Source organism: Platalea leucorodia, assembly GCF_965183815.1.
Source record: "Platalea leucorodia genome assembly, chromosome: 8".
Classification (NCBI taxonomy): Eukaryota; Metazoa; Chordata; class Aves; order Pelecaniformes; family Threskiornithidae; genus Platalea; species Platalea leucorodia.
Genome location: NC_138830.1, coordinates 46,883,338 through 46,910,273, shown reverse-complemented (window position 1 = coordinate 46,910,273; position 26,936 = coordinate 46,883,338). Strand labels below are relative to the sequence as shown.

The 26,936-nt window shown below is 38.2% G+C and overlaps 1 protein-coding gene across 1 annotated transcript; it reads left to right on the top strand.

Moving 5' to 3' along the window:
- Nucleotides 1-226: 226 nt before the first annotated feature.
- On the top strand, nt 227-23,118 carry LOC309593924 (uncharacterized protein; the record flags this gene model as incomplete). The annotated part of the gene is made up of 27 exons (XM_082319075.1): nt 227-302; nt 892-1,096; nt 1,526-1,664; nt 1,926-2,059; nt 2,562-2,715; nt 2,964-3,065; nt 3,926-4,024; nt 4,507-4,647; nt 5,359-5,439; nt 6,288-6,435; nt 7,101-7,250; nt 9,402-9,474; nt 9,628-9,799; nt 10,713-10,779; nt 14,127-14,207; nt 15,020-15,224; nt 16,082-16,226; nt 16,674-16,807; nt 17,149-17,302; nt 18,191-18,292; nt 19,516-19,620; nt 20,317-20,457; nt 20,540-20,626; nt 21,641-21,788; nt 22,000-22,131; nt 22,444-22,516; nt 22,944-23,118. The coding sequence occupies 27 exons, from the start codon at nt 227-229 to the stop codon at nt 23,116-23,118; spliced, it is 3,423 nt and encodes a 1,140-aa protein (XP_082175201.1).
- Between the last annotated feature and the right edge of the window lie 3,818 nt (nt 23,119-26,936).

Genomic DNA, 26,936 nt, shown 5'->3' with positions numbered 1-26,936 from the left:
TGTCAGATCATCCATTCTCAGAATTGGGTAATGATTAGGTGTGTTACACTAAGGGATTGTATTTACACTTCGTATCAAGTACAGCTCTGAAAGTGATTAATGCAGTGCCTGTTCAAAAGGGAATTTACCTGCACTCCCTACTCAGAGTGCCCTCAGCAGGGACCTTTGTACCATTCTCTTCCGCATAAAAACAAAAAATAATGTAGAGTCCAAACGGGGGTGAAAAATGGCTCCTCAAAGCCAGATTTCTTTGCTTTGTACCTTGGTTTGTAGTATAGCATTCATCGCTTGTGGAGCAGAAGGTGAGATACAAAATCTATTATTATTGCTGTTGTGGAAGCAACTGCACTAACAAGTTGCGGTGTAGTGATTTTCAAAGGCAGTACATCTCATACTTTTGTTAGTAATCTGCAAAAGTATCCTAATAAGCTTGATGCAAAAATTACTGGGTTTGTGAGATGAAATAATTTCCGAGATGATTTTATGAAAATAAAACTTTCTGTCTTTCTCAAAAGGTAGAAAGCAAAACGATTTCCGAATTATCCAAACTATATATTTTTAAGATCTTGTTGGATGATAAATTTAGAAAATGTTAATGATTTTGGTAGTTGCTGTTTGCTCTGAAATTTGTTTCTAAGCTTTATGCTCTTGCACAATGAGTAAACTATGTCTTATTTAGGTCCGTTGTCATTGGCAGAGCCAGCTATAGGAGTGTTTGGCAGGGGGTGTCTGTTGTTGCACAAAAGCGAAATGAAAACTGGACAAAATTGAAAAGAACAAGCTGAAATCTTCTAAATGAAACAGCCAGTAAAAAATGCTTCATTGAAAAGTCTGTCTGATAATTATGAAAATGCAATTTAATTTTTTTTTTTCACCTTGTGTGTTACTTAGGACAGACTGGTGCTGAGCCAGAAGTGACTGTCGCACTTGGACAGCTCAAAGGGAGACAGACAAATGTGAAGGGGACAGACAGGCTTGTAAACGTTTTCCTTGGGATTCCTTTTGCAAAAGCACCTGTTGGATCCTTGAGGTTTTCCCCACCCGAACCACCTGAACCCTGGAATGATCTGAGAGATGCAACTTCTCACCCACCACTGTGAGAGCTGTTCAGATCATTTATATATAGGATCTGCTCATGTTTGTCAGTGTTCTCGTGTTTATTAGGGTACAGAGGTCTGATTTTTGTTAAGGAGCTTGTATTAACTGGTAGTGAATACACTGCCAGTACTGAAATATTTCAATAGGAACCGTGGGACTAGGAGCCACAAAGAATTCCTGGGAAATTCCTGTCTTTGGAAATCACGTTTTCTCATTATACTGTGCTGAAATGATTCAGCTTTTTAAGTACAAGTATAGAGCTGTGCTTTTACAGGTTGCACCTCTGACTGTATATAAGTAACACCAAGTTCGAGCACCCTGTGGCAACTCAGTCTGTGGGGCAAAAGAAAGTGTTTTCTCTATCATTGGTACATTATTGCTGTTGCAGTTTTATTACTAATAGCCACGCTTCCTTTCTTTTGTGAAGATGTCCTCAAGATCTGTCCATGTTGAAAACAGCTGAAAAAAACTTTAAAGAAAAACACCTTCCGTTCCGAACTTCTGAGGACTGCTTGTATCTAAATGTTTACAGCCCTGCTGGTTCAAACAAGAAGGACAAGTTACCTGTACGTAAACACATTGTACAAGCTTGTGTCGTACAAAGTTTGCACCTAGTGATAGCTCCTAAATTACTTAATTGCTTTTGAAAATGTGATCCTGCATTAGCAAAAATAATATTATTACGTAAATTTCAAAGTCCACCAACCTAAAATTCAGCTCCCATTGAACTTTGGTGATTTGGACTTCCTAATTCTCTGATTTTGTCTTCCTTTTTTAAACGAAATCTACCAAACAATGTATAAAAGTCTCACCCTTTTTTCTCTAAGGTAATGGTGTGGATCCATGGAGGCAATTTTATATTTGGTGGTGCTTCTAGGTATGATGGTTCTGCACTATCAGCCTACGAGAATATTGTGGTAGTAATAATTCAGTACAGACTTGGACTCCTTGGATTCCTCAAGTAAGATGGCCTATTGCACTTTTTACAAAATACTTCCTATCACATTTAAAGCATCAGTAGTTTTGTTTTCTAAATCAGCTGAACTTCTATAAGAGCTTCCCACTGTTATAGTGGTTTAAATGTTTATAGTTCACTGTCATCAGGACTTAAGAACATTAAGAAATGTCCGTAAATTCCATTTGCATTGCCATTTGATTGTAGCCTGCTATCAAATCATAGTTGGGCTTATTTGGTTCTGGATAGGATGTTTGTTCTTGTGTGTAAAGCAAAAAATGTAAAGGCCAGGAATCCATCTGTGTATGGGTGAACAAACACTAGAGGCAAGTAAGTCAGTGGGGCTTAGATCTGACTATGAAGGGCTTTAGGTCAGTAGGCTATACAGATCTTCCCTTGGCCAAATATGACACTGCACAAAATGTAAGTTGGTGAGGATTATTTTATTCTGGTATTAGAAGAACTATTACTCTTCCTGAGAAGCTGGCTTATACTGCTTTTCTTTCAGTACTGGTGATGAACATGCTCGTGGGAACTGGGCATTTTTGGATCAAGTAGCAGCTCTTCGGTGGATCCAAGAAAATATTGAACACTTTGGTGGAGATCCAGGATCTGTCACACTCTTTGGTGTATCTGCAGGATCTTGCTCTGTTTTTGCACATGTAGGCATGCAGTAGATATACTAAAAAGTAAAGCCTTAAAAAAAAATCTTCAAGAACTCAATTAGTGTAACATTTGATGCTTAATCTGATTTTTCAAAGTAAGATTAATGGCACCTTGTGCTAAGTCTGGAAACTTCCCCTGTAAGCACATAAAAATGTGTAATTCCCCACAGTCTAGTCAAGCATAAAGTTATGGGATAAGGACCTTAATGTAGAATAAATACTTTCTATTCTTCCCTTCTTGGCAGGTTTTATCTCCTTTGTCTAAGGGTCTCTTTCATAAAGCAATAGCAGAGAGTGGAATTCTAATCCCTCCTGATAAAGATTTACTTCTTTCAACAGATCTTAAGGTAGGCTCATTTTTTCTTTTGCATTTTAAAGCCTTTATAGTCTAAAATAGGATATTTCTTACATCTGATAATTTGGTTAAAAGAGAAAAGGGGAAAATCTGATTGCATATTATGCAACAAAGTCGATCAAATTTATTCTTACGGCATACTTATAAATAGATAGATTAGCACTAAGTAAATTTTCATTCAAATAGTCTATTTATTTTCAGTCTTACTGTGCTTGTTTGGTGTTGGAAATAGATTGTACAGTTATGTGATTATAATATTTGTGGGTCAAGTTACGTATTTTCAGTTACACACGTGAAGCTAGGCATACATCCATTTTCATGCACACTGTAACTTATACAGTAACTATGAAATTTATTATGGAGGATTTAATTAGAGTCCAGAAGAGGCATTCAGTTTTTATTCAGCTATGGTGTTTTATGGAGGTCCTTTATTTGAAGTAAATGAATTAAAAAAAAAAAAAGACTTTAAAATTAAATTCCTCTCTATAAGTACCTTTCCATTTCTCCTCCTGAAACAGCAGGTAGTAATAATGTAAATATCTCATAAGTTGATTTTCTGAATTTTCTTGCCTTATTTGATTTATGTTACAACCTTGTACTATCTCTACAGCAAGGTTTGTTGTAGAACAGTGAATGGAAATACAGCAAGAAAAAGTATACCAGAATGATTTCACTTCATGATCAAACTGTAGTATTTCTAGTAAAATAAAATACTTGAAGACCTATCAAGCTCACCTAAATCAGCCCTTTAATAAAACTATCGACAGTACTGTGTATGATAATTTTCTGTTTATAAATTCCCTAAAGACCACCTCATAGCTAACAGTTCTTGTCTTTGTTAATAATTTTCAGAAAATTGCAAGTATATTTAAGTGTGAGACGAGCAGTTCACTCTCACTGATAAACTGCTTAAGGAACCTGAAAGCAAATGATATAGTCTTTAACAGTACGGTAGGTGAAACTTTACTTAGTAACAGATTTTTTTACATGCTTGCAAAACTTTAACTCAGCCTCTGACTAGAGTTCGTTGTTTGCCTGTTCCAAAGTTGATTTTTCCTAATTTTTGTCAAAACATCCCCTAAATATTATTGAAATAATTTCACATAATTTCTCTTTAGAATTTTCAGTGAAGTGTCACAGCACCTGTAAAGTTGTGAGCAAGACTCGAGCATACGTATGTTTTAATGTCAGTTAAAAGCAGCACAGGATCAGGAAACCATTACATTACTCCATACCACGACCCAACCAGGCTAGTATTTTCTACTCTTGTGCAAAACTGTAAATGTATGTTACAGTGGCTGTAGGTACTCAGGTTCCTTATAGCCCTTTTTCTGCACTTGGAACATTAAATGTGGACATTTTATTATGTGATTTGAAGGAGAAGAGGAAAATACTATTAACAAGTAATTTGGTCTTTTTTTCTCTTCCTTCAGGAAATCCCATTTCTACCCTTAGTTTTGGATGGAGTATTTCTTCCTAAGTCACCTGAAGAGATATTGGCTGGAAAAGAATTTAATGCAGTCCCGTTTATGATAGGAGTCACCAACAATGAGTTTGGCTGGAATATTAGATCTGTAATTTAATGGCTATTCTCTAATTTTTTTTTAATGTTTGTGTTAACTGATGCAGGCAACTCTGAGAAGTTATTTGCTGGTAGGACACCTTTTAAGTATGGTCAAAAGGCTTTGTGTTTTTGGAAATATATACAAGGTAAACTTTGCTTGCATTATGATTCTGCAGTGACCCAGAATCAGTTGGTCACAAAACAGTGAGTCAGGCTTCATCCTGCAAGTTAAACTACATGGACATCCTTGGAACATCAATTTTACACAGTATTTTTTTATCCTAAAATTTTAATCCCTCCAGTCAGAGAGAGGAAAAAGAATGCAACAGTCAAAGGCTTATTACTAAAAGAAAAATAAAACCAATCCTTTCCCCCGCAACACACAAATGTTACACGCACAGTATTCAGGACTGATACATAGAATATTTAAAAATGTGGCATTGATCACCTTGAACAGCTTACTCCGTATGTCATTATGAACTTTGACTGCTGGTTATATATTATATTATATTATATTATATTATATTATATTATATCTATTATATCTATTATATCTATTATATCTAATATAAATTATATATACTGATATAATTTTGCATATGATATGACGCTTCAAAAATAAACACAAGTAGTAAGAATAAAGTGGAATAATGTAGTTCCAATGTTAAAAGTACCGGAGCAGTTGAATGGCGCTAATAACATTCCTTTTTTTTCTGTGCAGACATCAAAAATACCAGGTTTGAAGGAAATAGGAGATAAAAAATCAATCACTTCAACTTTAGAGTTTTTACTACCAATGATGGTAAGAGCTGTTGCACTCATCTAATTTGAGAAGTGAAATTTCTTTTTAATGCATAGAACAGATTTGTGAAGTTTGGTGTTCTCTAATTTCCTGCTTGAGTCATAGTGTTACTAAGACTTGAGGTCATGTTATGCTTTGGGGAGGGTCCCAGCAAAGCTGACAGGACTATGGTGTATGGGATTACACAGAAGTCAGGCCTGGGATTTGGGGAAATACCTTTTCCTTCTAGACCTCTGAACCAACAGTTTTATCTTATGTATTTGTATGTAGGATTACTGTAATTGTATTCCTAATCTTACAGTATCTGATGGCTAATCTCCTGGTTGATGGGTTTCAAGGCAGGATTTTTCAATGTGTTTATATTAAATTAAATGTAACTTCTAAAGTAGTTACTTTGCACTCCTAGTTTTGAAATGTATCTTTCAAGCAGCAAATTCTAATACTAAAAACGTAAGCTGTGTTTGGAGATCCCATTGGTCTTGTCCTGTAGTCTAGTAGTAAATAAATCTTTCAAGGACTCAGAGAATTTACTTTTGTTATTCCCCTCTCTTTTCTCCTGAAGAAAACAGAAGCCAAAGGTATTATCAGGAGAAGTTGCTGGATCTCCATTGATTCCTGTAGAGTTTTAACCCATATTTGGTTTGGTTTTTTGGTGTTGTTTTCCCCCCCCCCCCCCAAAAAGCCTGAATAGGTTTTATTTGCCATCATGGTTTCCCATCAACATGGGGGCTACCCTGGACCTTTGTGCCTTTGCAGAATCTCTGAAGTTTAAAAGATGACATTTTCAGTTGGTAATTCAGAAGGTGATATTTTTTCTGTTCATTTCTTGTTTCCCCTTTTTCACTTAGGATATACCATCAGAGTTTCTGCCTGTGATAGTGGATGAATATCTAGGAAACACAGATGATCCTGCTGAGCTACGGGACCGATTTCTGGACTTGCTAGGGGACGTAGGAATTGTCATGCCATCCATTAAAGCATTAAATTATCACAGGGGTGAGCTAGTGAACACCAGTAAGATATTCGAACCTCTTACTACATGCTGGATCAAATGACACAAATCCTGTCGTGTGTAGGCAGCCCTTGAGATTCCTACTGGGAACTTCATGGGAATGCAGAGTGATATAGGTCTGCAGGATTGTGTGAAGCAAGTGTATGTACTCCTTTATCTTTGTGCTATTGTCTTGCACTTGTGCTCATAGTCACAATATATTGAGAGCAGAGCATGATAACACAGGTAAATGTTTGCTAAGTGAAGTACACAGGCTTAAAAATGAAAACATATTAAAGCAACCTGGAATTTGTCTTTTGGCCCACTGCTACCTGGGAAGTCAGCAGTTCTCTAGTCTGGAGATTTTCTGGTATTTAAGTGTATACAAGCCGTGCCAAAATACCCAGAATTGGAAAATAATTGGATGGTGGTAGTTTTTTTTTTTTTTTGTAAGTTTTCCTGGGGTGAATCTTTCATTTTTTTGTGTAAGTAAGTACTGCGAGTTCTTAATTTTGAATTAAAAATAAAAATACATATTTGAATGTAACATTACATTAAAAATGTGCCCAGTATAAAGCTTTGGAAATATTTAAAGGAATATTTTAAACAGCAGATGTCAGCATTAATTTATGCATCTCTTCTTTAACTCTCTAAATGTTACATTTTGTAGAGTCTGGAGCTCCTGCCTACTTCTTTGAATATCAGCATCGGCCCACTTCGTACTGGGATAGTAAACCAGACTACGTGAAAGCTGATCACGGAGATGAAGTTGGCTTTGTCTTTGGAGGACCGTATCTGGCCGGTGATATTCAGCTACGTAGTAAGGAATAGAACATTCAATATTCACTTATAAATTACTCTCATAACATTGGCATTATTCTATTCAGTAGTGCTACTTCCATTTTAATCAGACTAAAGTGCATATATTAACAGTGAGACCAAAGTATAACCCTTTCTCCTGTTAGAATTTGTTTGACACTAATTTACTGTCTTCTCCATTCTTTATGATGTACAGATTGCTGTTTCTGAAGTACAGTAAGTTACACATTGTCAACAATTTAGCAAATAGGGCACTTGCTAGAAAACATCACTGTCATACCAGCACTGTTCATGAATTTGCCAAATAGCTTTGGCTGAAAAATAAATCGAAGAAAAGGTCAATTAAACTTGCAGGGGACTAGCGGAGTACTTGGGCAGCAGGAAATCTAGGTTCTCTTCTTTTCCTGAGGAATTTAAGCTAATGTCTCCTCCTTTGCAGGAAATCCCATGGGCTCCGGAGAATGGGGGACTTGGTTTCTTTTGCAGATAGCATTCCAGTTGTGTTGATTAGAGCAAGGCTTGGAACTCCAGTGTTTCATTTTCTGCATGAAAATCTAATGGTTTATTTGAAATGGAACCAGCCCATTGAGGAAGGATTAAGGGTGTACTCCCAAAATTGCCTTTGCCGTGTCAGTTTGGGCATTCTCATAGGATTCTGGAAGTTCTGGTTCCTTCAGGCAAAATCCCATGTCGCTACAGTCCAAATGGACGTGCCAGTCATTGAATGGTTATATACAAGATGCCACATCCTCAGGAATATTATGAATCCAGCAATTTGCTTTAATTGCATATGCCTAAAATGAAAGTATTTCCTTTTACTCCATTGAACTTTGGAGCAATCCAGCTATGTTGTAAAAGCATTCGTTAATCTGTTACTAGAGCCTTTTGATTTTGCTTATATTTTATGTATTTTTTTTACTTATGTTATCCTACACTAGAAAACACTATATGGTTCTTTTTCTATTTGCCTGAATTTACTGAGAGTATTAAAATAGCAAATATTTTTCTTGATGTATCGAGATGCATTTATAATTAATAACACACTGTAACTAAAATTATTTTCACCTACCTGATACAGTGGGCATATGTGTAACTATATTTAAATGAATATTCTTGAAGTGTTGAGACATGGAATGACACCATCTTGTATCAGAATGAAGAAATCTTTGCCCACTCATGCTCTGAATAATAGGGAGAATTTCAGTCCCACAAAGCTAGAATGAGATCTATGAAACTGTGTTGTGGTTTAACCCCAGCTGGCAACTTAGCACCACACAGCCACTCTCTCACTCTCCCCCGGTGGGATGGGGGAGAGAATTGGAAGAGTAACAGTGAGAAACCTTGTGGGCTGAGATAAAGACAGTTTAACAGGTAAAGCAAAAGCCATGCACGCAAGCAAAGCAAAGCAAGGAATTCATTCGCTGCTTCCCATCGGCAGGCAGGTGTTCAGCCATCTCCAGGAAAGCAGGGCTCCATCACGCCTAATGGTTACTTGGGAAGACAAATGCCATCACTCCGAACATTCCCCCTTCTCCCCCAGCTTCATATACTGAGCATGACGCCATACGGTGTGGGATATCCCTTTGGCCAGCCTGGGTCAGCTGTCCTGGCTGTGCCCCCTCCCAGCTTCTTGTGCCCCTGGCAGAGTGTGGGAAGCTGGAAAGTCCTCGACTGGTGTAAGCACTACTTAGCAACAACTAAAACATCCGTGTGTTATCAACATTGTTCTCATCCTAAATCCAAAACACAGCACTGTACCAGCTACAAGGAAGAAAATTAACTCTATCCCAGCCAAAACCAGCACAAACTAAAACATGTGGCCTATTCCTTGGGTTGTAATGGGACTCGGGAGACACGGGTTCTTTTTTTGGTTCTGCTTCTGGTTTCCTGAAAGCTACAGTCAAATCACCTTATTTCCTTGTACCCCAATTCCCAGATTTTTAGAATAAGGGTAATTATGCTAATCTCATTATTAAAGAGTGCTGAAATCTTCCGTTGATGATTGCTGTATTACTAATGTATTGCAGGTACGGTGTCTCTGTTGTAATTGGTAAGTTGTCACAACATATTCACAGACTGAAATGCTGCTTCTGTAGTAGCAATGTTTTGATTTCTGCCACACGTAATAATTATTTTGTATTTTGTCTCTCAGGTGAAGTTACAGAGGAAGAAAAGAACCTTAGTAGAACTCTAATGAAGTACTGGGCTAACTTTGCTCGAAATGGGTAAGAATCATGAGATTCATTACACATGCTACTGGTTTGTACTGATGCCAAAGTGAATTAGTTGTTTTATTTATTCAGTCTTAACTGCTGTGATTGAATCCCCCCACGACTGAAAAGGGCATTCACTCTTTCTTTTTTTCTTGTTGTTTACAGAAATCCTAATGGGGAAGGTTTGGTTGACTGGCCATCTTATAACCTAAATGAAGAATACTTACAGATAAATCTAAAACAAAAGAAAGCCAGAAAGTTGAAAGAAAAGAAGGTAGACTTCTGGAGAAAGGTGATGCTTGAAAAGACAAATAACAAAAGAACAGAAAACAAGAAGGTTAATTCAGAGTTATAATTTGCAGTCTAAACATGCATATAATAGGTAAACTATTAGGATAGTGAAAGAAATTACTTTAAATAATTTTGAGGATAAAATTACGTTTACCTTCTTTTCACCTTTTCTTCACAATTGTCATACTTGCAATTATTCACTGTAATAATTCCAACTGATCTATTGCCCCTGGGTGATCCTTTACTTCTTTCTGGATTTGTGTCTACAACAGAAGCCTCACTTATTAAATATAGGTACCAGATTTCCCCACTGCTCTGTTTTTTCTGTTGCTTCCCCATGACTGAAGACAGAATGTAGCAGCAACATTGTTTTAATAAAGCGAAATCAATACAGAGTCGATCTGCAAGTAAAACTGTCTTTTGATGTCAAGTGTATCAGTGATGGTATAGAAGTTTTGGTCTGATTTAGATACAGAAATGTCCTCTGTGGAAGAAAAAATCGAACTAAAATTGTTCTGCTTTGTAAGTCAGTTTTGCAACAGAGATAGTTTATCTCTGGCTGTTGTGATGCATAATCAGTAACAGTAGTGCTGGAATTAAGACTTCTGTCAAATGTTAGAAAAGGGAGAAACAGTCTCTGCTACCCACACTTTTTTCATTTAAATTTAGCTATAACTCCCTTAGAAGAATCAACATTGCTAACATTAGTTTCACACTTTGTCTTTTCCATGGTGCTGTTCTCTGTGCCATTAGTCATTTCCAGATTCTCTGTTTGCACTGGGTCACAGGCCTTCATTACTAGCACTGGGGAGGGATTCGTTTACCAGAATTACTCCAGTGCCCTTACCAGCTGATGTGCACTTGGACTGCCAAGAACAAGTCTTGAACATCTCATTTCAGGGTTGTCAAGAACTTCTTTCTCTGCTATGTCTTGTTTGTTTCTTATATCTGGCTCCTAGGCTGCTCCAGCTCTCCCAACCATATTCCTGATGTTACTGCTACCTCACAGCAGCATTATGCAGCTCCGTAGGTCCTACAGGGCACCAGGCATCTGTTCCCCCCTTCTTTCATCACTCCTCTGTATCTCTGGAAGAATTTAAGATTGTTCATAGCTAATAATGTCCTATAGCAACTAACTGGCCACCCATTCTCTCTGAATGACTTTACTGGAAGAAATAGGGTGGGATTTCCTACCTCTTTCTGCCCAAATTCTGTTGCCAGTGAGATCTCGGGAGGTAGGGTTAGACTGTTGGCACAACTGCTGGTTTGGTAAGTGGGAATTCCTGCTAAGCATCTGTCCCTTCTCCTTTGTCTTAGCTAACATGTTTTGTGAGGGGAATATAATCTCAAAATAGTCTTGATAGATTTTCATTGCACATAAAATTCCCCTGAAGTCCTGTACTACTCCCTTTAAAAGGAGATAAACGGGCAGCGTTGTATGTATATGGACAGAATATATGCTTATGTTGTAAGTGTATGCAGAGAAGTGCAGTGGAACTGACTTCTTATGCACAGGCAGAGTGCTAAAAATAAATCACAGTGGAAAATGTCAAAATATTTTACCTCTGTCTACTTAGGGGTGAGTGCTCTGATACTCTGTCCCATCCCAGAGACATCCTGATGTGAGATTACCGCATGCTAAAGAGATGTTACCACATGTTAAAGCTGTCTGAGCACTAGCTTCATAGACTCTAGCTCTAAGTTTTATACGCTCCAGCTTCATTGAATACTCACCAGGGGTTGACTGAAAAAACAAACTGACCCTGTTTTAAATCCAGACTTCTAAACATATCTACCATACATACTTGAGGCAACATGTAATTGTGAGCTCTTATGCAATTATGGGCCTATAGGTGTGATATTTGTCTCTATTTTTCAGCTATTGAAATCAGGAAAGGTAGCAGTTTATTAAAGTATAAAGAGGCAAATATCATCAGATGGCAGGATTTTTTTGATTGATCCCTGACTTGTACATTATTCACTGATTGAGGGTAAGCTGCAAAATGTTCTCTCTTAAAATTAAATTCCAAACAGCGTTCAAGAATTCCCCTTGCCAGGTATGTAGCACTGTCTCCAGATTCCACAAGTTTAGTCTATGTCACTAGAGTAAGAGTTTCCATGTTTGCAGAGTATATAGGTCATGCTTGTAGATCCATACAAAGTATCTACAGGCAAGGCTGCAGGGATCTACCATTTGTTTATTATCTTATTGTAAGTAAGATTGGCAGAGTTTGCAGAAAACAGTTTGCACTGGTAATGTTTTCAGAATGGCTGCTTCTCCGGGACTGTGGATGGGAAATGGGCTGAGACATTTTGCAGAATGGGTACTTGAAAGAGTAGTAGTGAGTAGAACAAAGATTGAAGAGTAAGGCTCGGAAAATAGAATAGTAAATGAAGGGGAAAAATAAAGGGAAAGCAAGTGGGAAAGGACAAAGGTCAGGAGATAGAAAATAAATTGTTTATGGAGATAAATAAAGTTTGTTACAACAAAAGGAAGGAGCAGCAAGCAGAGTACACAGCATTTGGCTTTGTAGCAAAGGACTCTTCCTGTAGTTTGCAGGTCACCAGTGAGTTGAGGCACGTGTGCCCATCAGGATGGAAGCCGAGTCACAAGCAGGGATTCTTGTAGTTCCACCCCCCATGGAAACAGCTTTCCCATGCCAGGCACCAAAGCAGACCAAGGTCACTGGAGACAATGAGAGGCTTTGCAACTGTATTCAAGCAGGCAAACAGGAGTGCAGAGTTTACTGCTACACAGTACTTCTGCCCTTGGCTTCTAGGAAGCCTGTATCACACAGATAAAGGTAGAAGATAGCTTTCTACCTTCTTAGCTTAATTCTGCAATTAAATTCTTGTCCACATTATTTTCTTAGAAGCTCAAAGTTATGGTGTTATTCTGTTCACCAATGTATACTGTGCACTAACCATACACTCAAAACCAGCTGATACGCACGCTAGCATAGCATGGGCATTGTTAACAGTGCGGCTGCTGCAGCACAGAGCTCGGTACAGAGGGCAGGAGTCTCCTGATTAACAGAGTAAATGCTTAAGGTATACAGCATGCACTGAACATGTGCATCTGAAGCTACCTGCCAAGTTTGCTCTCTAAGCGGCCCAGTTTAAAGTTGACCGGGATTTACCTACAAGGGCTGTAAATCACACTTGTGCAGATATACTTAGGAAGATTTGGAGTAAAGTACACAAGCACAGCCATAGTACACAGGACTACTAGGTGCATAATATACGTGCTGAACTAATTTAATGACTGTGGGTCTTTATGGCCCACTTAGATGAAAACAAAGGTGCAAGCAGTAAATTGATCTATACGAATGCCATCTCTGACAACTGAGAATTCTTGTGATATAAAATTGCAAAACAGCCTTTCTGGGGCAAGATCTGCTGAGCCTTGCCAACAAAAAAAAAAAAAGAAAGGCAGAGCCCAAAGTTTACATAAATCTAACACAACCTCCTACTTAATGTGGGCAGAAAATATGTTTCCTTTCTATTGAGCTCTCTCTTCGCTCTTTTTCATATCATGCTCCAATGATAGATGTGAGTTCGCACTTAAGTCCATAATCCTGCCTGATTTTTCAGAGGCATTAAGTGTATCGTTAGCACCCAAATTCTTTAATATTATTCCCACACAACAAAAGTTGAGCAATCATCTCTTCAGTGTTGCAAAACTCATGTATTCTGTGAGATACCAAACAAACGGCCCTGAACTGAGTGACATCATCATAGACGGAGTGACAGAGGGAGTATCCACCCTGCAGGAAAAGCTAAGATTTTTCTAGTATTGTTTTCGTCCAAAAATGTCCTTGTGTGAGAATAAAAATCCCTCAACTTTTCCTTCAACAAAAGCACATTTTTCAGGAGTATTGTTTTGGATTTTGCTCTTTGTGGCTATATTGTGTGTTCCTTACATTGAGATATTAATACCAAAATGAAGTAAACAGATATGATAAAGTAGAAGTGTAGTTCCTTTCCTGGTCTCTTCACTGCGTACTGTGAGGAAATCCTAACTTCATTGTGAAAGATGGTGTGTTACAGCAGCAGGAGGAAACTCCTGGTGCAAAGGAAGACTGTTTTCAAAGCATTTTTTAAAGCACATAGTTGATGCCTGGGGTTTTGTGAATAAGATTTATAGGGAGCACTAGGGAGCCAGCATGAAGCTTGCGAGGCAGGAGCTGTCCCGGTTCCGCGCACTCCCCACGGAGGAGCGGTTCGCAGGCAGGGCAGCTGCCCCGGTGGCCCAGGGCTCGGCTGGCTCACGGCTTCAGCACTGCTCTTCCCTATCAGTGTTTGCCTTGCGTAAGAGTTATACTTAACAGAGTATATAAGGCAACGCGCTGAGGAGGTAAATATGTGACTAGCCTGCAAAATGGCAACTGGACAGGACACATGGCTGCTGTCCTTGATTCTCGCCGTCGGGGTCACAGCGCTTGCAGCTAGTGGTAAGCTTCAGAAGGGTTTTTACCTATTGCCTTCTGTAAGGAAATAGAGCACATGTGCAGCTTGCTCACCTAGGGGAACCCCAGCTTTATCAGAGGAGCTGGGCACCCAACCTGGCTGCATAGAAATTAAGTCTGAATAGCAAATAGTTCTTAATTTCTTGTCGTGATCTGTTTTCAGTCATTTGTCTTATTTGCCTTTTTTGCAAATAGAGAAATCAAATTCCTGTTCCAGAATCTTGTCTGCTGAGGCAGAGCAGACCACTGTACCGCATTTGTAATTTGATATTGAGAACTTTCACACCGATCTTAAAATTTATCTTACCTAAATGTTAACAGTGGTTGTAAATGCCAGACTATTTTCAGGTATGTTAGAAGCTTTTTCTTTTGGCTGTACATACTATCAATGGTCTGGAATGTATTTTGTGTATTCACAGATCTTTTCTTAAAAAGGAAATGCCTTTTCTTAATGATCTACTGGACTTTTACTGGATCTACTTTTCTTAATAATCTACTGGACTTTTAACTAACAACCTGGATCAAAAAGGATTAAGATGTATACACAATTACTATTGTGTGTGTGGATAGTAAGGCAATACATGTGATACCTCTGGGGGAGATTATACACACAAACCAATCAGAATGAAGGCTGAAATAATGTCAGCTATACTGATTAGAGTTTGTTGAAGCCTTATGTATGAAAATTAATTGTTTAAGCAAACAAAAGGTGCATATTTAAGTAGCTAAAGCTCTTAGAAATCTGGCAATTACTTACAAATAGACCAATTATGTGATTTTGTGCTCACATCCCTCAGGACAAAAAGCAGAGCAACCAGAAGTGGTGACCAAATATGGGAAAGTCCGAGGGTACCAATTCAAAGTGGATGCAGCTGAGAGGAGTGTAAATGTCTTTTTGGGACTTCCTTTTGCTAAGCCTCCCATTGGACCACTGAGGTTTTCTGAACCCCAGCCACCTGAGCCATGGAAAGGTGTCAGAGATGCCACTTCCTACCCACCAATGTAAGACAATGACAAAACCCCAAACCATTGATCTTTTCAATAATTTTACATTATATGCAATTCCAGGACAGTGATGTACAGGGCAATCAAAAGCCACAAAGATAAATTCCTTGGTGCCATCTCATTACCACCTGCAACTGTTACAATGAATGCGTTTCTAAAGACATCTTTATAAGCTGCTCCTTTTAATAAAAACTCTTATCTAATGGGCATCAGTGATGAACTAATATGGACCAGCACTTTGCTAATAATGTTCTGTTTTGGGAGCATTTGGCCATTACTTAGCAATGTTTATAAACTGTGTAGCTTTGGAGCAGAAACAAGCTGAGGAAATGTTGGAATAAAATATTGGAAGAAAAAAAAAAAAAGAATGAGTCACATGCTTAATAGGACACCTAAGAAATGCAGACTGATTTTAGTCTATATTGTAAACGTCTTACTCCATTTGTACTACTGCTCTTGTTTAGTGCCTCAAGCCTAATACCTACCATTACAATATAAAAAGCTATTGAAAATGTAAAATAATTAATTTGCATTTTCATTGAAGTAATTTATAGCCATACACATTTGCAGGTGTATTTCTTTAATAATTTGTAACATGCAAAATTATATCTGCATGGCACTGTGTACTGCTGCAGACTGTGGCTTCTTTTTATGGATCTCCTTAATGCCAGGTCAAAGGAAGAAAATATATTAAAAGTGAAAAAAATTTTTATGTTTTCTGTTGCCAACAATCTAGAAATGTACTGGAGATTGGTTTCAGGTTTGCACTTTATTGTGGAAGTACAAAAAAGCTACAGTTTGTGGCTTTGAGGTTTTAATTATTTCTGTTGCTTGTTATTTTTTCATTTATTCAGGTGTCTACAGGATAAAGTACAAGGACAGTTTTTTTCGGATGTTATTACCAATAGAAAAGAAAAAGTTCTTCTCCAAGTGTCTGAAGATTGCTTATACCTAAATGTGTATACACCCGTTTCTACAGAAAAACAGGAGAAGCTGCCTGTAAGCAAAATCATTATAAAATCTCTAGCAAAATTATTTTACAGCAAACCTACAACCTGTACTATATGCAGACTTACAGGTGCAGTTTTGTGATGGTGATCAAGTTACGTGCTTTGCCTCAGTAAATATTTGCTGTGGTTTAAAAGATACACAAAATCCTATTTTATAAATAAAATTTTATTGACATTTTAGCTAGGTAATGTTTGATTTCCTCTAAATAATCTGTGAAAAGTCATGGGGCACTGATAGAATGTAAGTATTTAATAAAATCAATGCTATTTTGCAAGACTGCAGGCCTCATATTCGAAAGACTTCTACCATTTGTCAAATGTAATCTGAAAGAGCCAGGAGTGAAACAGCACAAAATATTATATTTTGGTTTATATCTAGTTTTTATCACTGAGAGCTCTTACCTGTGCTGGGTTGTTTCTGGTTTTGTCTTTCCAGGTCTTTGTATGGATCCATGGAGGTGGATTAGTTTTTGGAGCAGCTTCATCATATGATGGTTCAGCATTAGCAGCCTTTGACAATGTGGTGGTTGTAACAATTCAGTACAGATTAGGTATTGTTGGATATTTTAGGTAAGATATTTTATCTCAGATTTTGCTAAGTGATTTCCAAAATTATGTGTGCAAAGCCTTGTGAAGAGACGTGCAGAATACTTGCTTATGCAAAGAAACTATACATTTCTTAATTACATATGCAACAGTTGGGAACAATTTACAAGTCCCAAGTCAGCTTCCAAGTCTGTTCTTGTTTGATTGCACTACTGTAATCTCAACGCTTTGAGCCATTTATTTTTCAGTTGTGTACAGAAGCCCTGTGTGGAGAATGGCAGCTGATTTCTTATACCACAGATAGTATTTTTCTCTGCCTTTTTTCTTGCATTGAGCATTTAAACAAATCTGTTCTTTCTCCGCAGCACTGGTGATAAGCATGCCCGAGGTAACTGGGGGTATTTGGATCAAGTAGCAGCTCTTCAGTGGATTCAGGAAAATATCATAGCTTTTGGAGGAGATCCAGGATCTGTCACTATCGCTGGAGAATCTGCAGGAGGAATCAGCGTTTCTGCTCTTGTAAGTTCACAGTAATATTGAATTTTTATTACTCAGGGGAAAAAAACACCTTCCACATTAATTTTTAGTACCTGCATGAAAAGTCAGTGAGAGAAAAGGGATGGTTTTGTAGTAAATGACACATCACCTTGGTCTGTAATACAATGTGGTATCGATACAGCTTCTGGTTGATGAAAATGTTCTTTTCATACCCAAATCTTGTAGTTCAGACCCAAAATGTTATTCCCCATCTACTAAATTAAATTTTGGGGTTTTTTTTGCAGTGCCAAAACCCCAAAAAATTATCCTTGTAAGAAAAGAGGATGAATTGTCCATTTCCTGTTTGCTTTGATAGTCACTTGTGCAAAGTAACTGAGGCGAATAGTCGTGATAGCTGAACTAGGCATGCATTCTGTGACCCAGTGATGACGTAAAATTTTTAAATCAACACTGAGCACATTGGCTAAGAGGTGGTTTTTCTCCAGTCTCTGACAATTTGGTACAGATCACACAGTGAAACCAGGGTTCAGTGATAGATGTGATAAAAATTCCTGTTTCCTAAGCTCCTGCCCTCTGGCCAATAGTTCTTTATTCCCCTTCTGCAGCATAGCCAGACTATCTTGGGCACAGTTATATTCGATCCATATCTGGCTTGCAGTGTAGTTCCATGAAGTCTTGGAAGGAAGGTGCTAGGGGAGGGGAGAAGGCAGGCATGAACTGCTTATCCCTGGTGGTGCTGCCAAAGCCCTCTGCATAGCTGAGCTATGATCAGAGGCTACAGAATAACAGTCTTATGACATTTGTTTTCAAAACGTTTTAAATGGCAATTCCTGATATTGAAATCCTAAGTCAGTGGTCAGAACATAATGTTTGTCATTCTTGTAATGCTTGTTCTTGCTTTTTTTACAGGTCTTATCTCCCCTGGCGAAGGGCTTGTTCCATAAGGCCATTTCAGAGAGTGGTACTGCAGTCAGGGTTTTGTTCACTGACCAGCCTGAGGAGGAAGCACAAGTGCGTATTTTGTGGTAATTTTAATTATTTTTCCAGATAGTTTTGCATATCTTAAACTGTTTATTCCAAAATGTAGAAACAGATTTTTTTTCTTGTAAAACTACAACCACAGTCATTAAAGACAGTATTTCTGTGTGCAAATAATACATGTTTAATGATGCTTTGCTTTTCAAATACCCAAATACCCACATATGTCTGAGTGAAATCAAAAGACTAAGGAATCAAAGAGAGAAGGCAGGGAAGAAGTGTGACATGTGAAGGAATACTATAACATGTATTGTCTTCAAGAAAATTTGAGCTATAATTTTTGGCTGGAAAATGACACCGGATTCTGAATACTCTTCTCTTTCCCTCCTGTTTGATGCCTGTTGTGTGCAAATAAACAAGACTTTATTCAATTTGTTTGTATTTCAAAAGAAGAGCTGACTTCAACCCAGTTTTTTTTCAACTACAAGAAACAACTTCCAGGAACCTAAATTTGATAATCTGGGATATAAGAGGCAACATTATAATGAGCTCTGTCTCTAAAGACAGCTCTTACTCCACCAAAAAAGGCATCATCAATCACAGAATCGTTTAGGTTGGAAGAGACCTTTAAGATCATAGAGTCCAACCATTAACCTAGCACTGCCAACTCCACCACTAAACCATGTCCCTAAGCACCACATCTACCCATCTTCTAAATACCTCCAGCGATGGGGACTCAACCACTTCCCTGGGCAGCCTGGTCCAGTGCCTGACACCACTTTCAGTGAAGAAATTTTTCCTTATATCCAAACTAACCCTCCTCTGGCATAACTTGAGGCCATTTCCTCTTGTCCTATCACTTGTTACTAGGGAGAAGAGACCGACCCCCACATCAAGAATGGTATAATGTGCTCTTTGTTACTATCTACATGGTTGTATTCTGATTGTGCATCACTCTAACTCCTTTATGTCATCCTGCCTTCTCAGCCCAGCATGTTACTTACCAGAATGACTATCTTGGTCTATTTCTGTATCAAAATATTTTTAAGGAGTATATTTTGTCCTTCTGCTCAGTCCAGTGCGAAGGGTTATGAGGGCTTCCTATTCTCTACCTCTGCAGCTGGAACAGGTCTGGCTTCAATGATCCTTGTGCAGAAGTTTAGACTCCCCCCTGCTGGACTCTCAGGCCCGGTGCCACATAGAGCCTTCTATGGGAAGTGTATGAAAAAGTGAGTGTTTGTTTTTATTGATTGCAGGTAATTGCTGCTGCCTCTGGCTGTGAAAAATCCAGTTCAGCTGCAATAGTTGAATGCTTAAGAGAAAAAACGGAAGAAGAGATAGTACAGATAACACTAAAAATGGTAGGTGAAATTATACTTCTTGCATTTAAATGACGTTTCGAATTTTATCATAACAGAGTATGCTATTTGTGCGTTGTAATATTAGGAAAACTTGAAGTGAACATAACGTCTGACTTTCTTGACCTTTTCAGGATTTGACAACACTGCAGCTATGCTATACCTCACCTGAAAAATGTGAACAGGTTACTTCCCTTTCATTCTGCATGGCCTTTGAGCTACTTCTGTTTTGCTGTCATGCTCTACCAGGGGAAGGAAAAGAGTGTATTAAATGTCACAGTTCCCCCTAGAGAACCTGAAAATTAATTAATGTACTATTTTATGTCCTACTTAAACTTTCTTATAACAGTGCTGGCTTCCATGTTCCTTTGCAGTTTCAAAACAGTAGTTTTTCCACTACTGCCCCACACATCCAGAATAGGATCGAACTAACTAAGAAGAGATGTAAATTGGACATCATCACCTATGTTTCACAAACATTAAAAATATAATGATAACCTTCACAGAATTGTCTGCCTAGTGCAGAAAATCTGTCAGAAAATTTAGAGATGGCTTGAATACTATTACTTCTTATATTTTCACTTGGCACTTAATTTGTTTTGCTTTGAACTACAGTAAAAATCTGAATTTTTTTTCTAGAAGCAAAATTTGTGTATTAACGAAGCTTTCTTTCTTTCTGTTTCTTTTTTTTTTCTCCAGCCTTCCCTGTTCATCAGTGCATCTGCAGATGGTGTATTTTTTCCAAAGAGTCCCAGGCAATTACTATCTGAAAAAATGATCAATTCAGTTCCATATATAATAGGAGTAAATAACTGTGAATTTGGATGGGTACTTCCTATGGTAAGATACTTATAATGTCATTATTTATATATCATTTTGTTAATACAAGATTTTCTAATAAATATAATTCTGTGTCGTGCAGATGATGAAATTTCCTGCTTACACAGATGGTCTGGATGAAGATGTTGCACGTCAAGTTTTGCAGAGCTCCTTAACATCATTACTTAAGGTAAGAGATCATTTTCAGAATAACCCAGTGCTGCTTCTTCACTGGTCTGGTTCTGTATTCTACTCCTGGAGGGGTATATTTGAGAGGCAAACTTTGTTCTGTTTGTCAGCTTCCTACCATGGGGCAGTAATGGGCAGCAGACATGATGTATTCCTGTTGCCACTAGCGACTGAAAATACACTTTAAATTTCTATCCTAAATGCCCCTCTTTTTTAAAAGGAGTTCTGTGGAAATCCAGGAGTGATTCAGGTACCTAAACACAGATCTCTTGTGACATTTTAGATACCCTAGGTTATCCAAGGCACGCATGGTACCAGCAGGTACGACACAAAACTTACAGAACACGCCATTCTGAAGCAGTAGCTGGAGACTAGAAAGGATAACCTGAGATGTTTAAAATGGCACTGAGAGACTGATGTTTAGGTATCTTGAGCTTTTGCTTCCCTGTAATATACAAACCTCTTAGCCTTCTGGTTCCTTTCTGCTCTCCTGAAACTACTAAATGTAGAAAAATGCAGATTAATAGGTAAGAATTAAGGACTTTATAAACATGGCCAGTACTTGCAATGGATCATTCAGCGTCACAGACATCTATCATGAACTTGGAAAGCAAAGCCCAGGCCTGTTCTGAAAGGGAGTAAAATATGGCCATGTACAACAATAAATGAACTTTATGAAATCCAACAGGATTTCTTTTCTCTTATGAGGGTTATTTCCACAGAAGGGAGAACAGACTACCATATCTATTTATCAGCATCACTGACTGATGTTCCTCTAAAGATGTGTGATCTTTAGATCTTGCAAACCTCTTCTCCCTGAGAACATCTATATCCGATAGCTGTGTAACTCCCGATTCTGAGCTCTAAGCCACGCTCTGGCACAGCTGAGGATTTTCTCTGAAAGAAGGTAATGTTTGAGGTTTAGCCAGGGACAGGCAGATGGCACGCTCAATTAGTGCTGTTAATGATAAATATTCATCATCGTTATAAGAAGTACTTTTTTTGTTCATTTCAGGGTGTTACTCCTGAAGCTGTTAATCGAGTATACAATGAATACATAGGGAATGCAGAAAACCGTGTTCAGGTGCGAGATGGCCTTCTTGATGCAATAGGAGACCCTTTGTTTGTTCTTTCAGCCATTGAAGTGGCTAGATACCATCGAGGTGAGTCTCTAATTCAGCATCTATTAGAAGAAATGTAGAATTTCATCCTCAGGTGTGTTTATGGACACATAAACACTCCATCGCACTCCATTACCCAAAGAACTGGTTGAGTTTTCATTTTATCAAAATAGCTTGTAATGAAAGTTTATCATCTTTGGTGGCAGGTATTTTCAGCTCTCAGACTAACACTCTTCTGTATATTTTCTACTAGATGCTGGAAACCCAGTCTATTTTTATGAATTTCAACATCGACCAAGTTCAGCGACAGGTGTTGTACCAGAGTTTGTAAAAGCGGATCATACAGATGAGATTGCCTTTGTCTTTGGGAAGCCATTTTTAGCCGGTGATGTATCCATGCTTACTAAAGTATTCCTTTTAAAACATCATTATTATTAATTTTACTTACTGGAGGGCTTTTAGAATAGACTTTCTCTCTTAGAAACATTGAAATCAACATAAGCATTTTCTGTCTTTAGTAGCAGTTACCTTTCATTAAATAATTCATCTACAGTTCTCTCCTACAGCTCTGCTTGCGTGACGCTCCCATAGCTCAGAGTAACAAGTAGAACTGATTACAGTCTATTGGAATTGATATAACTGCTACTTTTTTGATTATTTAGTTTTTAATGTTGCCATTTCATCTCTCACTTTGCAGGGCATGCTACAGAAGAAGAAAATAAACTTAGCAGAACTGTTATGAGATATTGGACTAACTTTGCTAGAAATGGGTGAGAATCATAATGCTAATTACAGCTCAAGTTTTGTCTGTGCTGCCTGAAACATAATAGCAATGCTTATATGGTGGTTCCTACAAATTTTTTAAGATAGAATTTAAGATTAAATATTGAAGCAAATTATTTCTATTCTAAATGACTGCAAGAAAAACCTTTTAAATGAACCTGCAGACAAAAAAAAAAAAAATCCAAGAGCTATTACTCCATCTGCAGTGGAGTTTTAGATCCAAAACTAATGGCAGTTACTAATGTTTGCTATTCCACTGATGAGCATTTTGATAAAAAACACCCACCTATTCAGGTACTAGAATTACATAATCTGAGCTCGTGTTAGTTTTCTGACATTGTCTAAGCCTGAGCAGTCAGAGCACAACTGATGATAGGCAAATAGCACCATAACTTTTCATTATATTATTTCCAGAAATCCCAACGGAGAAGGCTTGGTCCACTGGCCTCAGTATGATCTGGATGAAAGATACCTGGAAATAGACCTAATGCAAAAGGCAGCAAAGAAACTGAAAGAACGCAAAATGGAGTTTTGGACACAGCTCACAAAACAAATGATAAATGAAAGGAGAGAACACACAGATTTGTGAGAGTTGTGGAGGGTATAGTTTGCTTTTAAAACCTGAGGTAAAGTCAAACAAAATTAGTTTTTCAGGATGCAGAGCTTAATAATCACCTTCTAACTCACTATTATGTAATCTGTTGTCATGATCACAGTGAAAGGAAAGAATCAAGGGAAATTTGGAATGTTTGTGGGACTAAAAATCAGTATTTAATGAAGCAAGCAGAAAAACCCACAGTCTTTCAGGCTCAAAAAGACCATGGTATCTACTCAGTGGATATCAAAACTTAATAATGATCCTGTGAGAAGGGGAATGAGGGGGAAATTGGCAAATGTATTGAAATCTGTAGGAAATTATCTATACAGAATACATCATAAGTGTCAGAATATTTTATATGCTTATTCCCCTCTTCTTTCAGAAGAGAATGGTCGGTTGTCATTCTTACAGCCTCTTTCTACTTTAATTTGAAATAGCTTGTAGGGAGCAGAGCATCCATCAAAAAACATCTATGAGATGGGCTTGACATCTCACAAATGAGGACAGAAAAACTCTACCTGTTTTCTTGTTTTGTAAACTGTTATAAATAAATGTTGCTTTTGATTTTTTGGAACTTCCTTTTCTTTATAGGCTAATTCCAAGAGGTTAAATCAGACCCAAGAAGCCAGAAATGTGCCCAGTTTCTTTCCTAAAGGGTTTCAGATATGAATTTTCCAGCTTTCTTTGCAGGACCTGAGTCTCAAGGCTCTAGGGTTTTCACAGACTATTCTGTGGTGTGATTAGCTGTTCTTCAACCCTTCCTGGCAAAGAATTCGCAATTTGCTGGCTGGAGGGAGGAAGCATTGCTGGCAGGACAGACACCCACTGAGACAGAGGGGAGAGCAAAGTATGATGATGTTCACTGCATGTTGTTAGCTCAACGTTGTCCGTGGGCCCACAAAGGGAAGATCTGCTGATGTGAAAAGCATGCACGCCCAGTCTTCCTCCTTTCAAGAGCACTAGCAGCTATGACCACATTTTTCGCATATCTGGAATGCCTCAGGGCACACAAGCAGCGGAGTGGCTATTTTGCAAAGTTACATGACGAGCAAGATATGCTTGCCAGGCACAAAGGAACACACAATGTAAGCATCCAAGAATCTAGAAGAACTCTACTCATAACAATAAACAAACAGTAATAAATTAGCTCTAACTACCCCCTTAACCGGTGTTCAGCTCACCCTCTCATCTCCCGCAGCGTCCCACAGTCTATGGCTGCTCTTCCCGGGAGGGGCTGTCACAATGACACACTGGCAGCCCAAGTTCCTGCCTGCAGGTGTTGATTTCTTGAGGATGCCTTCTTCTTCCTCCTCACCTCCGGGTTCGCTTGGGCTTGCTTTTACACATTGGTGGACCTCAAGCAGTGTGATCTATACTGAGCCTCTGCCTGGCTGTCCACTTTTGTGCATTTTTTCCGTAACTTGCAAAACCCACTATTTGTTACCATTACTTGCAAAAAGCCATCGTTAAGTAGCAGCTAACTGTCGCAGCAGTGTTCAACCACACTGCTGGTTCTGTCACATATTTCTTAATGCAACATATGGGGCACACTGGGCATTTTATTCCTTCCCCTGTTTTGATCTGAAGTACCCTTTAAGTCCATTATTGGTTTGTTTGTTGAATTAGTGTTTCTGTCCTTGTAGGTTCACAAAAATCGTTATCTTAAATGAGACAGAAAAAATCCCATGTGTTTGTGAATGCACAATCATAGGTATAACCTCCGTGGAAAAATGAGGCCCGTTATTTTATTAGGCACGTATGATACCAAAGTAGTTTCTGACTGTGTGAGAAGCAGCGTTCTGTCCATCTGCCTACTTTAAAACCCCAAATATAAGGAATGGTATGCTTTCAAACAGTTGAGAAAGGAATAATACTAGGGCCACAACGTATAGGTTACCTTGAAGTAGCAGATTCCTACATTATGCTCCAAACCGCATTTTATTTTCTGTCTTTAATATTAATGGTCACTTGGTATAGATACCCAGTTCAACTCAAGGTAACAGTATATATACGTTAAATACAAATGTATGCACTGTGCACCTATATTTGAAGAAATTCTTAGCAGTATATTTAGTTGATACTGTTCAGCAAGAACTGCTGCTGTTGTTCTGTTTTTCACATTCTGTCAACAGAACACTTAATCTTTTTAAAAAACGTATTAATTATACATAATTTCTAGAATTGCCTTTCTAAGTTGCTTACCAAGTATGTTTATTATGTGCCATTCCTGCTTCTCAGGTCATCTTTCCTCTGGCAAAGGGTTTGTTCCATAGGGCTATCTCAACGAGTCAGGTTGTAGACAGAACTCTGATAACTGGCTGTCGTGAAAAACAAGCTAAAGTAAGTAATTTTAAAATGCATATTGTTCCACATTTTAGTATGTTAATGGTATTCAAGGTTATTACTGACCTTTTAATATTGTAGCTTTCCACACATTGATGCTTCCTGTGAAAAAAATCCATTTGCACACCCATTTATGATACTGCTTTGTTCAAACTTGCAAATATTCAGTATTGTGCATGCTGTTGTAACTTACTTATGTCACAGCTTTTACGTGAAACATGATTCCGGTCTTCAGCTGTGATGGAAGGAATTGGGAGTTCTGCAAAATCACTTAGCATTCCCAGCACAGTGTAGCTGATGACTGTTCACTGTGTCTCAGTTGCTGAAGAAAGTAGTGCCCACTGAGGAGTAAGTAGCATAGTTAATACAAGAAAATTGTCAGTCTTTTGTTACACTGATTGCAGAGAATTGCAACTACACTGGCTGTGAAAAACCTGATTCAGCTGCCGTGGTTCAGTGCTTAAATAGCAAATGGTGATGTACTTTGGTAGCTAGTGATGTACTTTGTTTTATAAAACAGAATAAATCCTTCTCTAAGACTAAGGTAACTTGAAGCAAAACCATTGTATGACACTTGCTCGGCTTTTGCAGGACTTCACAACAGTGCACTTGAACACTAACACTGCACCTGAAGAATCTGAACAGGAACATTCCCTGCCTGCCCTGTGGTCTGTTCTTACGCATTTCAGGGTAGAAGTGCAGTCAACACAGGAATGTAAACAACTAATTTTTTTTTTTTTTCCCCTGGGAATGGCTATGAACCAGGCAGGCTCACGAATACCGGACAGGAGAGTTAAAATTGCAAAAATGGAACTGGCCAGCTCTGCACAGCTCTTTGTGCCACCAGCAAGGCACTTCCTAGCAGCCGGCTGATTTTTCAACACAGTGTGCGAGAAGGAAGGGCTGCATATTGGAGGAAGTAATACAGCAACCTTCCCAGTAAGGACAGTCATTGAGAAAGCCCTTCTTTTTGCAATACTGTCCTTTTGTTAGTAGCTGTTTTATCTGTTACCATAACCAGTTTTTCCATATCACTGTGCTGGCTTGTCAGTTCTTTTGCAATCTTACCACGTAAGGTTATTTTGACCCTGTTATTCATCCAACCCTAAGAAGCTGGAGTTAGAAATTGGTTAACAAGACACTCTCTGCCTTGAGCATTCAGTAATAAATTCTTGTGCGGTACTAAAATTATGTAAGAGAAACTCAGAACAAGGCCTGAAACTTAGTTACCTTTGACATTATATATTATAACTAAAAATAGGTCACTTGGGTGATTTCTTTAGGCCAATACGAAGAAAGCTGAATTATCTTTCCAAGCAAAACCAATATGTGAATAACAAAGGGGTACTTTTTTCTCCAGCATTCTCTCTTTATTGATGCAGTTGTGGGTGGTATATTTTTCCCTAAAACCCCATCACTGCTACTAGCTGAAAAAAGGATCAGTGCAGTCCCAGACATAACAGGAA